The 15806-nt window shown below is 31.1% G+C and overlaps 1 protein-coding gene across 2 annotated transcripts in view; it reads right to left on the bottom strand.

Moving 5' to 3' along the window:
• LOC128657298 (oocyte zinc finger protein XlCOF7.1-like) overlaps positions 1–15498 on the bottom strand; it is a 77548-nt gene extending 62050 nt beyond the window's left edge. For both annotated transcript variants that reach the window (XM_053711586.1, XM_053711587.1), the window contains exons 1-2: positions 15367–15498; positions 14718–14823 (exon numbers count right to left, since the gene is read on the bottom strand). In XM_053711586.1, coding sequence (XP_053567561.1) covers positions 14718–14823; positions 15367–15368 — 108 coding nt within the window. In that variant the 5' untranslated portion in view covers positions 15369–15498. The remainder of the gene's footprint in view (positions 1–14717; positions 14824–15366) is intronic.
• Positions 15499–15806: the final 308 nt, after the last annotated feature.

Here is a 15806-nt window from a genome sequence, read left to right as displayed (position 1 = left end):
CTTTTTGCGTGTATATAGTTATTACTGTCGACTGGTTTAAAATGTGTTTTTGTGTTAATTTTATTATTCTCAATGAAGATTTCTAAATCCAGGAATATTATCTTTTCTTTACTAATCTCGTATGTGAAATTTAAATTCATATCATTTTCATTCATCTTATTAAAAAAGGACTCAAACTGAGATTTGCTACCTCTCCATATCAGTAGTATATCATCTATGTATCTCTTAAAGGAGACCAGGTTCGCTCCAATTGCTGTATTTATTAAAAAAACGGTTTCCCAAGAACCCATAAAAAGATTTGCGTAACTAGGAGCGAACCTGGTCCCCATCGCGGTACCACATATCTGATCATAGAAATTATCCTCATAGTAAAAATACTTGTGTGTTAAAATAAAATTTCTATGTTGTACTATTAGTTCCTTATCATTTTCCAGATATTGTTCTACTGCCCTTAAACCATCTCTGTGTCGTATACATGTGTAAAGTGACGTTACGTCACATGTAACAAGCCACATGTTCTCATCCCATGTAATATGTTCTAAGAGTCTAATTACACTTGTTGAATCTTTAAGATGGCTGTCCAATTTTGTTAAATATTTTTGTAGATAGAGATCGACATATTCCGACAGGTTTGAAGTTAATGACCCTATACCTGATACTATTGGTCGACCAGGGGGATCTATTATGGATTTATGAATTTTGGGTAGAATATAAAATAGAGGAATTTTCGGATATTGTGGTAGAAGATATTCTAATTCTTTATCATTTAAAATGCCATTATTTTTTGCTTCAGAAAGAATCATTTTTAATTCTAGTTTATAGAAGCTAGTTGGATTCCTTACACATTTTTTATACGTTTTTGTGTCATCTATAAGATTTCTACATATTTTATCATAATGTTCTTTATTGAGTATAACTCCTTTGTCTGCAGGTTTGATAACTATCTCTTTATTTTGTTCCAAAGTGTCTAGTGCCTCTCTTTCTCTTTTGTTTAAATTATAATCATTCCGATTCAATTTTGGTTCTTTCATTTTCTTTAAGTCATCTGTTACCAACTTCTCAAAGGTCTCTAGAAATGGGCCTTTTTCGTGTTTAGGATAGAATGTTGATTTCTTTTTGAGGCCTGACTGTTTTATTTTATTTGTCTGTTGGATATTATCTTCTATAATTGTTTTTTCAACTGGTGTTTTTGAAAAATATCTCTTTAAAGTGAGAGATCTGATGTATTTTTGCACGTCTATATAGGTATTAAATTTATTAATTTTCTTACTAGGAGCAAAGGATAAACCTTTGCTTAAAACTTCATTTTGTTCTTGACTTAAACTTATTTTACTTAAATTATAAATACCTTTATAACTTATATTTTCATTGGTCGACTCATCTTGTAGTCCTAATGTATTCTTTTCTATTGGGTTTTTATATTTAGAATTTTCTACTTTTTTTTCTTGTCTTTTGGTTTTACATAATAGTTTTCCTCTTGATCCTCTCTTTCTGATTCCTTTCTCTTTCTTTGATTCCTGTTTTCCCTCTCTGGGGGTATTGGTTCTCTGGTCATTTGTCCTACTTCTAAAAAATCTCTTTTATCTGTATATACTTCTTGATTGCCTTTGTTTGTCCTATTTTCTGTATCTAAATGTCTCAATGGTTCAAACCTATTATAGGATTCATAATTCCCATTCCCATTTTGTCTTTGTTTATTTTGGGGCTGAAAATTCCTATATTCATTATTTTGTCTATCGTAATTCCTAAAATGTACATTCCTATTTTCATAATAGTGAAATCTTCTATTATTATGATCACTATCCCAATGATTATAATGACTTCTTTGTCTTTCATTTGCTGGGTAGATATTTTGTCTATAGTTGTATTGATTTTCATAATTTTTATTATATCTATTAGTCCTATTGTCACTACCATACTCGTTGGAATTGTGATACTCACTTTGCCTAGTGTCTCTAATACCTTTGTGAGGTGCAGATATTTTATTTCTATGTTGGTTCATCTTATCAGTGTTTATTTGAAAATGATCAATGGATCGTCTATGGTTATGGTGAGATATTCTCCAAGGTGTATTACCATGCCGTTCTTGATCTATTTCTATTTCACTAACAGTGGCAGAGTTTTTGACTACATTTTTTCTATAGATGTGAGGTCTGGAAATAAATTGCCTTGTGTAAAGGTATAAGGACCACAACTGCAGACTTACTAGTGAGTGGATGTATCACCTTGTAAAACAGGCTATTACTTTGCATAGACTATGTATAAAAGGTGAAAATTAATTTTAAATTAAATTACTCTTAGTTATAAAGATTATCTCCAAAAGCAAATTCAACATAGGAGAGTTAATCAAGAACATAGAGTTCATATATAACATTGGATACGGGGTTGCAGTTCATGCATCAAAATGTAGATTATTTATATAACACACTTCCAGTATAAACAAAAGGATAGGTAGTCAGAGCTTTCAAAAATAATATGACTCAAGAAAACCTGAGCAGAGAAACTTCCATAAGATAGAACTCAGAAACCACTGTAGCGTGTTAGGTAGTTATAGTATGCGAAAGGCTCCCTATGCTGCACAGGCAGTGAAGAGATGAGAGCAGGAGCTGTGTCAGGAGACCGCACTGGAGCGGTGCTGCGTTCAGGAAGGTGGGAGGAGCGGAACACTTGAGTGACAGCGGCAGACGCCGCAAATTTGACAGAATACTTGTGAAGTAAAAGGCTGTACAAACTTAACGTAGATCTTACAGAAGATTGTAGTACAGACCTGGGAAAGTAATCCTTTATAGGAGAGTCTCTAGGAATGGTAAGCTGGTTGATGCGGAGTGGCTTTATGATCCGCTGCAGCAGAGTAGCAAACACAGCAGGTCACTTGAAAAAGACTGCCAAAATGAAAGATACGTTACTGTAGTAAAGTTGACAAAAGTTCATCAAAGAAATCCACAGAGATGGAATGCTGTAGAGAATCCTTGGAGATTTTATAATGCAAAACTTGGCTTGAATGAGAACACAATAGTGCAGGTATGCAGAGTTGCAGGAACTGCTACAAGTGCAATAACTAAGCACCTGTTTGCAGTCAGGTGATGTCTTAAATACAGGCAAGAAGAGAACAGGTGATAAGGAGAGCTGGAAAAGGTGAACTGGAATCCTTACAATAGATCTGTTTGTTCTCCAAAAATGTGTACTAAAATATTTGTTTCCCTCTATTCCTTCAAATTGTTTATAATCCTCTCTATCTCTTTCAAATTTTTTCTTTTTTATATCTATTAGTTCTTTTTTAGTCTTATTCATCATCTCTTTTATCTTTAATTCCTTTTCCAGATATTCTTTGTCTAATTTGTATTTTTGCAACTGTAGCTCTAGTTCATTAATATCATTACCTAATTTAATTAATGTATCTCCTCTATATTCTTTTATTAATTCCATTAGTTTTATAGAGGCATTTTCTAAAATGTCTCTCCATTTCTTAATAAATGTTTCATCTTCCACTTTAAAGGAACATTGTTTTTTTATTCTTAATCCTCGTGGGATCCATTTTTGTTCTATATATTTTGTAAGAAAAGCGTATTCTATTTTCTGTCTCATTTCATTTGTTAATTTTGTTTCTAATTCATTCATTAATTTCTTGATTAAATTTCCTTTGTTTGCTGTAGTAATCAACTCTATAGTATCAGTGTTGTCCTCATTACTATTTGCAATATTTTCTTCAAATATATTATTCAGACTGTCATAAATAGTTGTTCTTAAATTAAAGACATCTGAAGTATTAGTCATGGTGATTTTTGTCTCGCTAACTTACACTAATAAAATATCTTGGTAAAGATTTTAATAGTTTTAATTGAAAGGTAGGTGTAAGATATTAATATTAGTGATAAAATGTATTTCCACTAAGCAACTCAGCTATATCAATAAAATCTTAAAAAATTGATAATTAGTAGATACAATAGAAAAAAACACAAAGCAGGTTGCGCCTATTTAATTAAACCTGAAACCAGGCCAAACAAATTGTCTAAAAGTGGAAATTGCATATCTAAACTATTTACTTGATGATAAACAATTTGTAATATATGAGAGACAGATTGGATTTTAAAATTGTAATTTATTACACAAAACTTTTAATAATAGAAATAAATTATACTATATATTGATCCTTTAATAAATATGACAAATATCAACTGTTACATAAAATAGTCCTGACTATAACAATATATTTGGAGATAAAATATATAAAAATAAATAATATAAAAAAAGAGAAATAAAAATAAAAATAAATAATTATAGATTGGCCAATCAGAAAATTATGCACTATAAAATATATTTTAAATGAATTGGACACATTGCATCAGTAACCTAAGGGAACCATTCGAGCAATGTCTACAATAGATAAAATATATATATATATATATATATGTGTGTGTGCGTGTTCTAGTCAAAACCTATCTATATAGTATGTCGATCTCTATCTACAAAAATATGTAACAAAATTGGACAGCTATCTTAAAGACTCAACAAGTGTAATTAGACTCTTAGAACATATTACATGGGATGAGAACATGTGGCTTGTTACATGTGACGTAACGTCACTTTACACATGTATACGACACAGAGATGGTTTAAGGGCAGTAGAACAATATCTGGAAAATGATAAGGAACTAATAGTACAACATAGAAATTTATTTTAGAAAGTATTAAATTTATTTTAACGCACAATTATTTTTACTATGAGGATAATTTCTATGATCAGATATCTGGTACCGCGATGGGGACCAGGTTCGCTCCTAGTTACGCAAATCTTTTTATGGGTTCTTGGGAAACCGATTTTTTAATAAATACAGCAATTGGAGCGAACCTGGTCTCCTTTAAGAGATACATAGATGATATACTACTGATATGGAGAGGTAGCAAATCTCAGTATGAGTCCTTTTTTAATAAGATGAATGAAAATGATATGAATTTAAATTTCACATACGAGATTAGTAAAGAAAATATAATATTCCTGGATTTAGAAATCTTCATTGAGAATAATAAAATTAACACAAAAACACATTTTAAACCAGTCGACAGTAATAACTATATACACGCAAAAAGCTGTCATTTACATACATGGAAAAATAATATACCAAAGGGACAAATATTACGTATAAGAAAGAATTGTACTAACGAAAAAGATTATCTTGACCAGTCCACTATCCTTAAAAATAAATTTACAGAGAGAGGTTATAAAAGTGACGCTATCGATAAGGAGATCAGTTAGTCAGGACTATTTTATGTAACAGTTGAGATTTGTCATATTTATTAAAGGATCAATATATAGTATAATTTATTTCTATTATTAAAAGTTTTGTGTAATAAATTACAATTTTAAAATCCAATCTGTCTCTCATATATTACAAATTGTTTATCATCAAGTAAATAGTTTAGATATGTAATTTCCACTTTTAGACAATTTTTTTGGCCTGGTTTCAGGTTTAATTAAATAGGCGCAACCTGCTTTGTGTTTTTTTCTATTGTATCTACTAATTATCAATTTTTTAAGATTTTATTGATATAGCTGAGTTGCTTAGTGGAAATACATTTTATCACTAATATTAATATCTTACACCTACCTTTCGATTAAAACTATTAAAATCTTTACCAAGATATTTTATTAGTGTAAGTTAGCGAGACAAAAATCACCATGACTAATACTTCAGATGTCTTTAATTTAAGACTACTATTTATGACAGTCTGAATAATATATTTGAAGAAAATATTGCAAATAGTAATGAGGACAACACTGATACTATAGAGTTGATTACTACAGCAAACAAAGGAAATTTAATCAAGAAATTAATGAATGAATTAGAAACAAAATTAACAAATGAAATGAGACAGAAAATAGAATACGCTTTTCTTACAAAATATATAGAACAAAAATGGATCCCACGAGGATTAAGAATAAAAAAACAATGTTCCTTTAAAGTGGAAGATGAAACATTTATTAAGAAATGGAGAGACATTTTAGAAAATGCCTCTATAAAACTAATGGAATTAATAAAAGAATATAGAGGAGATACATTAATTAAATTAGGTAATGATATTAATGAACTAGAGCTACAGTTGCAACAATACAAATTAGACAAAGAATATCTGGAAAAGGAATTAAAGATAAAAGAGATGATGAATAAGACTAAAAAAGAACTAATAGATATAAAAAAGAAAAAAATTGAAAGAGATAGAGAGGATTATAAACAATTTGAAGGAATAGAGGGAAACAAATATTTTAGTACACATTTTTGGAGAACAAACAGATCTATAGAAAAAAGTGGAGTCAAAAACTCTGCCACTGTTAGTGAAATAGAAATAGATCAAGAACGGGATGGTAATACACCTTGGAGAATATCTCACCATAACCATAGACGATTCATTGATCATTTTCAAATAAACACTGATAAGATGAACCAACATAGAAATAAAATATCTGCACCTCACAAAGGTATTAGAGACACTAGGCAAAGTGAGTATCACAATTCCAACGAGTATGGTAGTGACAATAGGACTAATAGATATAATAAAAATTATGAAAATCAATACTACTATAGACAAAATATCTATCCAGCAAATGAAAGACAAAGAAGTCATTATAATCATTGGGATAGTGATCATAATAATAGAAGATTTCACTATTATGAAAATAGGAATGTACATTTTAGGAATTACGATAGACAAGATAATGAATATAGGAATTTTCAGCCCCAAAATAAACCAAGACAAAATGGGAATGGGAATTATGAATCCTATAATAGATTTGAACCATTGAGACATTTAGATACAGAAAATAGGACAAACAAAGGCAATCAAGAAGTATATACAGATAAAAGAGATTTTTTAGAAGTAGGACAAATGACCAGAGAACCAATACCCCCAGAGAGGGAAAACAGGAATCAAAGAAAGAGAAAGGAATCAGAAAGAGAGGATCAAGAGGAAAACTATTATGTAAAACCAAAAGACAAGAAAAAAAAAAAAAAAGTAGAAAATTCTAAATATAAAAACCCAATAGAAAAGAATACATTAGGACAACAAGATGAGTCGACCAATGAAAATATAAGTTATAAAGGTATTTATAATTTAAGTAAAATAAGTTTAAGTCAAGAACAAAATGAAGTTTTAAGCAAAGGTTTATCCTTTGCTCCTAGTAAGAAAATTAATAAATTTAATACCTATATAGACGTGCAAAAATACATCAGATCTCTCACTTTAAAGAGATATTTTTCAAAAACACCAGTTGAAAAAACAATTATAGAAGATAATATCCAACAGACAAATAAAATAAAACAGTCAGGCCTCAAAAAGAAATCAACATTCTATCCTAAACATGAAAAAGGCCCATTTCTAGAGACCTTTGAGAAGTTGGTAACAGATGACGTAAAGAAAATGAAAGAACCAAAATTGAATCGGAATGATTATAATTTAAACAAAAGAGAAAGAGAGGCACTAGACACTTTGGAACAAAATAAAGAGATAGTTATCAAACCTGCACTCAATAAAGAACATTATGATAAAATATGTAGAAATCTTATAGATGACACCAAAACGTATAAAAAATGTGTAAGGAATCCAACTAGCTTCTATAAACTAGAACTAAAAATGATTCTTTCTGAAGCAAAAAATAATGGCATTTTAAATGATAAAGAATTAGAATATCTTCTACCACAATATCCGAGAATTCCTCTATTTTATATTCTACCCAAAATTCATAAATCCATAATAGATCCCCCTGGTCGACCAATAGTATCAGGTATAGGGTCATTAACTTCAAACCTGTCGGAATATGTCGATCTCTATCTACAAAAATATTTAACAAAATTGGACAGCTATCTTAAAGATTCAACAAGTGTAATTAGACTCTTAGAACATATTACATGGGATGAGAACATGTGGCTTGTTACATGTGACGTAACGTCACTTTACACATGTATACGACACAGAGATGGTTTAAGGGCAGTAGAACAATATCTGGAAAATGATAAGGAACTAATAGTACAACATAGAAATTTTATTTTAGAAAGTATTAAATTTATTTTAACGCACAATTATTTTTACTATGAGGATAATTTCTATGATCAGATATGTGGTACCGCGATGGGGACCAGGTTCGCTCCTAGTTACGCAAATCTTTTTATGGGTTCTTGGGAAACCGATTTTTTAATAAATACAGCAATTAGAGCGAACCTTGTCTCCTTTAAGAGATACATAGATGATATACTACTGATATGGAGAGGTAGCAAATCTCAGTTTGAGTCCTTTTTTAATAAGATGAATGAAAATGATATGAATTTAAATTTCACATACGAGATTAGTAAAGAAAAGATAATATTCCTGGATTTAGAAATCTTCATTGAGAATAATAAAATTAACACAAAAACACATTTTAAACCAGTCGACAGTAATAACTATATACACGCAAAAAGCTGTCATTTACATACATGGAAAAATAATATACCAAAGGGACAAATATGACGTATAAGAAAGAATTGTACTAACAAAAAAGATTATCTTGACCAGTCCACTATCCTTAAAAATAAATTTACAGAGAGAGGTTATAAAAGTGACGCTATCGATAAGGAGATCAGTAGAATACAACAGATAAACAGAATAGACATTATACAAGGGTCAAAGAAAGAAATAATAAAAAAAGAAAAGAAACCATTTGTGCCATTAGTTACCCAATATAGTAACAATCATAAGGAAATAGAGAGGATCATAAAGAAACATTGGAATATTTTAAAACTAGATGAGAAATTAAAAGGTGTGATAGGTGAAGCTCCAAATATAGTCTATAGAAGAGCAGATAACCTAAAAAATAAATTAGCACCAACAGATTTAAGAAGGAAAAGACATAATAAAAATGACAATGACAAAGATCTTCTTGGTAAAGACCTAAAAGGTTTCTTTCCATGTCTAGCTTGTAAAGCATGCAGACACTCTGAGAAAAAGAAAAAATTCTATTCAAATGTTACTGGTAAAGAATATGAAATTAAATCCTTAATAAGATGTACAGACAGAAATATTATCTACCTTATCAACTGCAAATGTGGAAAACAATATATAGGAGAGTCTACAAGACCCGTGAGAGAAAGAGTGAGAGAACACATTTTATCAACAGAAAATGCCACAGAAAAAAGAAATGAAGATCTCCCTGTACCAAAACATTTTTTAACTTGCAACAATTGTAATCTAAAGCATTTTAAATATATAGCCATTGATAAACTGAAACCAGATTGGAGAGGTGGTGATGTACAAAATGAGCTTCTAAAATTAGAATATAAATGGATATATGAGTTAGAGACCAAATACCCAAAAGGATTAAACATAGATTTCCATTTGAACCTCTGTTTACACTAGTATTCATTTTTTAAAAGAAATTTTAAAAAAAATTAATAACATTTTATAAATTAATATAGAGATTTAGAAAATAGGCATAGACTTCCATTTGATTCTCCTTTTAACACACTAATTAAAGTTATATAAAGTAGTTTATATTAATTTTATTTTAATAATAATTTATGAAATTTTAATAAATATATTTTATTCAATATTATAAAGATTATTAAAGATTTTTATGTCAGACCATTATTTACATCATTTTGAAGAACCACCAAAATGGCAGACACACAAATTAAATCAAATATTAGTAATTCATAATTAGTTAGAATCCATAAACAATGTTAATAATAGATATCCATACTCATATGAAGCTTTTTAAAAAAAAAGCTTTTTATAAATGTTTTAAAATAATAGAGACAGAAAACATGTAGTTGCCACTGCTACTACTGTAGCTTAGTGGTGAAATCAATACCCCTTAAACCCATAGGTCATGTGTTCAATCCTTGACTTTGACAAAATTTAATTACCTTTTAAAAATTTAATTTTTAATAAAAATTATTTATAACTTGATCTCTACTCTCTATTTTTTACTCTTCTTACTTTCAAAAGAATATATTATGTGAAATAAACTCATTACACTATAATTGGAGCCGAAAATAACAGACTTAAATCTTTAAGGTTCTTGAAAACGATCGATTTATAACACACTTAGGTGTAGCATAATGGAGAGAGCATCTTCCTCCCAACCAAAAGATCACAAGTTCGAGACCCATCTAGGAAATTATTTTTGAAAAAACTTTTGATAAATACTTAAATAATTAAGTTAAAGAATTTTTGACAACTTGTTATCAACATATAACTGCTAGACATTTCTTTTTGGTTTTTGTTTCTATTTTCTCCAATACAACACTAATAGACTAACGCTTTTATATTTTTTGATATATTTTTTAGTAATTAACACATATATAATTATACAATTAGACACGAAACAGAAACTCATAAATACTGGACAAATGGGGCAAACAGCATATCGCTTGAGAAAGGCTGCAGTAGCAGCTGAAACGCGTAGCGTTTATTCTTTTCCAAATTTGTAAGAAATCGATAGTCTGGGGATATCCGCTTTGAGGATACCGAGTCACTTTGAATAAGAGAGTGACGGAAGACTACTGAGGACGGACCATCCTGTGTTGAGAAACATATTGCCGCCAGCGTGATTTGAGACGCTGCCAAAAAGTAAGCGGAGGTCTCAGAATAATCACTGGATACTTGGAAACACGTCCCTGCTCCAAAGTAAGACTTTTTTTCAACTTGGATTTAACCAAAAATAAAGGTTAATACTACAAAGACAGCTTTTACCGGTAATAGCAGAACACAATTTCAGAGACTTAAAATATACAATTTGTCCCTATCTGGATATTATAGTAACATTGGAAAAGGAACTTTTTGCCTCATCTTGTCACAAAGTAAAGCAACTATCTACAATTTCTACTATCCACAATTTCCAATATACAATACCTACACCGATATATACCATATACCATATACAAAATATAGATAGGTTTTGACTAGATCACGCACACACATATATATTTTTTATCTATTGCAGACATTGCTCGAATGGTTCCCTTAGGTTACTGATGCAATGTGTCCAATTCATTTAAAATATATTTTATAGTGCATAATTTTCTGATTGGCCAATCTATAATTATTTATTTTTATTTCTCTTTTTTTATATTATTTATTTTTATATATTTTATCTCCAAATATATTGTTATAGTCAGGACTATTTTATGTAACAGTTGAGATTTGTCATATTTATTAAAGGATCAATATATAGTATAATTTATTTCTATTATTAAAAGTTTTGTGTAATAAATTACAATTTTAAAATCCAATCTGTCTCTCATATATTACAAATTGTTTATCATCAAGTAAATAGTTTAGATATGTAATTTCCACTTTTAGACAATTTTTTTGGCCTGGTTTCAGGTTTAATTAAATACATAAAATAAGCACATGTTTATATAAGTTGTTCAACAGTTAATACATCTTGTTGTTCTTTCTTAAATAATATAAACATTGATACAACAAATAATAAAGTAGATATCAAACAATTGTGGTATTTTCAGCATTACATTTTAATGTTACCATGGAACTTCTATCAATTCAGAGATTGATATGTGAGAGAATGTGATAATAGTATGATGACATTTTTATCGAATATCGGAAATAACCATAAAGTTTGTGTTTATTGAAAAGCACTGTAGTTATATACATCTAATTTGTAAAATTGAATATATAAGGAAGTATAATTGAACAATACAAATTTTTATTTATGTATATTAAAATGTAATCAATAATAATTCCAATTTCTTTCTAATATGCGCTTTAATGTAACTAATTTTTCATCATAAATATGGCGCAAAAATACGAATAACGGCGAGATTTATCAATATCACACCACATCTCGCCTTTGGAAAGTAACGTAGAAATACGACCAGTTTTATGATAAATAATAGCGCACATGTGCGCCTATCCGATGGCGATATGCAGAGTACTTGTCGGAGAACTGAAAGGCGATCTTGAACAAAGTTTGATAAATCGAGCCCATAGTATTCTAAGGCTAAACTTTGCATTGAATACATCATGATGTCTAGCATTTATTTACTGTTTAACATCCCTTGCAAAATATCTGTGAACACAATAAAAGTTTTACATATGCACAGTATTTATCAGCAATTAATAGCCGCATTGGAAAAGATGTGCATGCAAAATACATTTTATAAGCATTTAAATGGTCATTTTGTGTCTAACACTCACACTGATTTGCAGTCCAGGGGCAAAACCCTTAAGAAGCTTTTTTAATATCTCCTTTGCTGTGGGCAATTAAGGGAAAATATAACTAAGCTCCTGCACTGATCAATCAATCACTGCCTAATATGTTGCAAGGTCAGTTTCTGGATCCTGCAAGATACTTTCCAGTATCTTTGCGTGCAGTTGAAAAAAACAAACACAAAAAAACCCCACATACATTATATTGAGATAAATGATAGGATATCCAGGTAACATGCACAATGAAATTACCAGGATGTGAGTAGACTAACCAGCTAGCAGGTGTACGTACAGGAATGATCTATATATGGCATATTATGTACACATGCTTAGGGCCATTCTATACAATAGCACTTCCTCTTCTGCACAGATTACTACTTGATTATACCATATAAATAACAGTTTATTCTTTGTTAGCCTAAGCCTGACATCACTTTATAAGCTGCCTATTGCTGGCCTGTGTATGGGGGTGATGGAACAAATAACACAAACTGTCTCATCGGGTGAATTTCTACAATGAAGTGTGTCACTGAGCGCCTACTACAACGATGACCCTTAGCTCTAATAAATTGACCCCTAGCGGTCAGAAAATGTATGGAGAATCAGAAGAAATATTATCAAAGCGCCAAATAACAATGGCAGGGTCTGGATAATGAATTAAATTTTATTCAAGCAAATGCATTTGAATAAAAATTGAAATTGAAACGATGTAACAGTTGAAACAATTTAATGTGACAATAATAAAATGATGTGACAATCGTAAAAACAATGTTACAATTAAAACAAATAATCGAGGATCCAAGATTTTACAATATTAAAATACAATGTTAAAAATATATCAAACTCCTTGGGAGATGCCAAGGATTACAATAAAATTGCAAATAAACAAATGATTTCCTGTGTGTGGCCTGTGGGCGTGTTAGAGCGGTGTTCTTAATGCCTTCTGACCAAGGAATTAATGTGTTGTCCTAGTTATTCTATGATGATAGGTGTATTGGTTATCTTTGTGTGATAATATGTGATGATTTGTGTCAAAATCAAAGTGTGTTTATAAACCAAAAATAAAAAATAAATTACTTTGATTAGTGAAAGAACTGCACTAAAAAACGATAAGCGGAGAACAGTGTGAACGATAAAAAATCAGTAGAAGTACAAGTCCAGTGCTTATCTAAATATAAACTGTCATCATAACTGATTGGCAGTGAAAAAATGTCAATACAAATGTGAAACAGTGAAAAAGGTGGTCTTCACAATTGAGCAAAAACAATCCAGTGATCAAAATAAAAGGGAACTGTGATCCATGGTGTAAAAAGTCCAGTGAAAAAAGAAAAGCAAAGCAAAAATGTCTGTTCAGATTTGTGTAAAACAGTCACACAACAAAAATAGAGTCAAATTTTCAACTGTGTATGTGATGATTTTCCTCCAAGATTGAGGGTGCAATGTGTCTTCTAAGCAATAAATTCAACTCGCTGCAGTAAAAGTTCTTCTGCCAAAAAAGAAATAAATAATAGTGTAGATGGTTTAAAAAGGATAATAATACCAGAATATCACTCACCAGTCGACGCCTTTCGGTCATCCACTGACCTTTATCAAGACCTTTATGAGTCTTGATAAAGGTCAGTGGATGACTGAAACGCGTCGACTGGTGAGTGATATTCTGGTATTATTATCCTTTTTAAACCATCTACACTATTATTTATTTCTTTTTTGGCAGAAGAACTTTTACTGCAGCGAGTTGAATTTATTGCTTAGAAGACACATTGCACCCTCAATCTTGGAGGAAAATCATCACATACACAGTTGAAAATTTGACTCTATTTTTGTTGTGTGACTGTTTTACACAAATCTGAACAGACATTTTTGCTTTGCTTTTCTTTTTTCACTGGACTTTTTACACCATGGATCACAGTTCCCTTTTATTTTGATCACTGGATTGTTTTTGCTCAATTGTGAAGACCACCTTTTTCACTGTTTCACATTTGTATTGACATTTTTTCACTGCCAATCAGTTATGATGACAGTTTATATTTAGATAAGCACTGGACTTGTACTTCTACTGATTTTTTATCGTTCACACTGTTCTCCGCTTATCGTTTTTTAGTGCAGTTCTTTCACTAATCAAAGTAATTTATTTTTTATTTTTGGTTTATAAACACACTTTGATTTTGACACAAATCATCACATATTATCACACAAAGATAACCAATACACCTATCATCATAGAATAACTAGGACAACACATTAATTCCTTGGTCAGAAGGCATTAAGAACACCGCTCTAACACGCCCACAGGCCACACACAGGAAATCATTTGTTTATTTGCAATTTTATTGTAATCATCGGGTGAATTTCTACAACAGAATATTCCAAGAACAATTCTACACTTTTAAAATTGCAAAAACACCTTAAACATGGGCTTTTTCTTTCCCTCTGAGCCTCTATCACTTCTTGTTGCTAAGCAACTAATACACATATTCCCTGCAAGAGGTTACCATGGTGTTGTTATGATGTTTTCTCACCTCTCCCGTCAGCAGGTAGAGAATCTCCAGGGTGTGATTTAGGATCCGCTCAGGCAGCTTCTTCTTCATCTTGTTCATGGTCAGTGATATTGTGTAACACTGAGACCTGCAGCAGTGACACATACAGAAATTACACATATAAGAATAATAGCCATACATACACTTATACACACACTGACCTATGCATACACGGATATCCCACATATATCTATACAAACTCACATATACACTTCACATATATGTATGCATTCATATACACACACACAACATAATAAAGACTGTTCCCTCTGCCAGACACACAGCCCCCTCCCCAATACATTATATATATATATAATAGATAATATAACAGAGAGGCTCATTCTGTCTTTCTTCCCCCCCCCCCCCCCACCTTATATACAGGTATATAATATTACAGAGATTGTCCCTCTGTCTCTCACACGCAGCCCCATCCCCAGTACCTTATATACAGGTATATAATATTAAAGCAATGATTACTCTGCCTCTAACACACAACCCCAGTATACAGATATATACTATTATGGGTTACTCTGCCTCTAACACACACAATCCTCTGCAGTAGCTTATAGGTATTTACTATTAAGAGACGTTCTTTGTGATACACAGACACATCAATTAGAACGTTACCTACATGAAACCACCATATAAAGTGCTGAGACAGCAGCAGTTTGTTCCGTATGACAGCAGCGATCAAATGGCACAAACAGCAACAGGAAGCTGCATTAGAGATGCCTGCAGCCCTGCACAGCTACTTCCGGTAAATCTCTTTCCCGTGTGGTCACATCAGACATGTGACTTGTGACATGCCTGGTCCTTCTGCGGGAAGGGAAAAATCTGCTACTCTATCAGGAAACACAAGGGGGTGGAGATATTGACTACTCAGCTACTTGTTTATGTATAGTGAGGTAAGTACACGATGCGCAGACTGTGTATAATTTTGTCATGTGTGTAATATGTGTAACTCACTGTTTGATATGATTGTGTAGCTTTTGTAGTGTTATGTGCCTGTGTATAAGGTGCTGGGGAGAGGTGGTGTGAGAAAGATCTGTAGTGTTATATACCTGTGTATAA

The sequence above is a fragment of the Bombina bombina genome, chromosome 4 (genome assembly GCF_027579735.1).
Source record: "Bombina bombina isolate aBomBom1 chromosome 4, aBomBom1.pri, whole genome shotgun sequence".
NCBI classification, from domain to species: Eukaryota; Metazoa; Chordata; class Amphibia; order Anura; family Bombinatoridae; genus Bombina; species Bombina bombina.
This window is presented reverse-complemented; position numbering and strand designations above follow the sequence as displayed.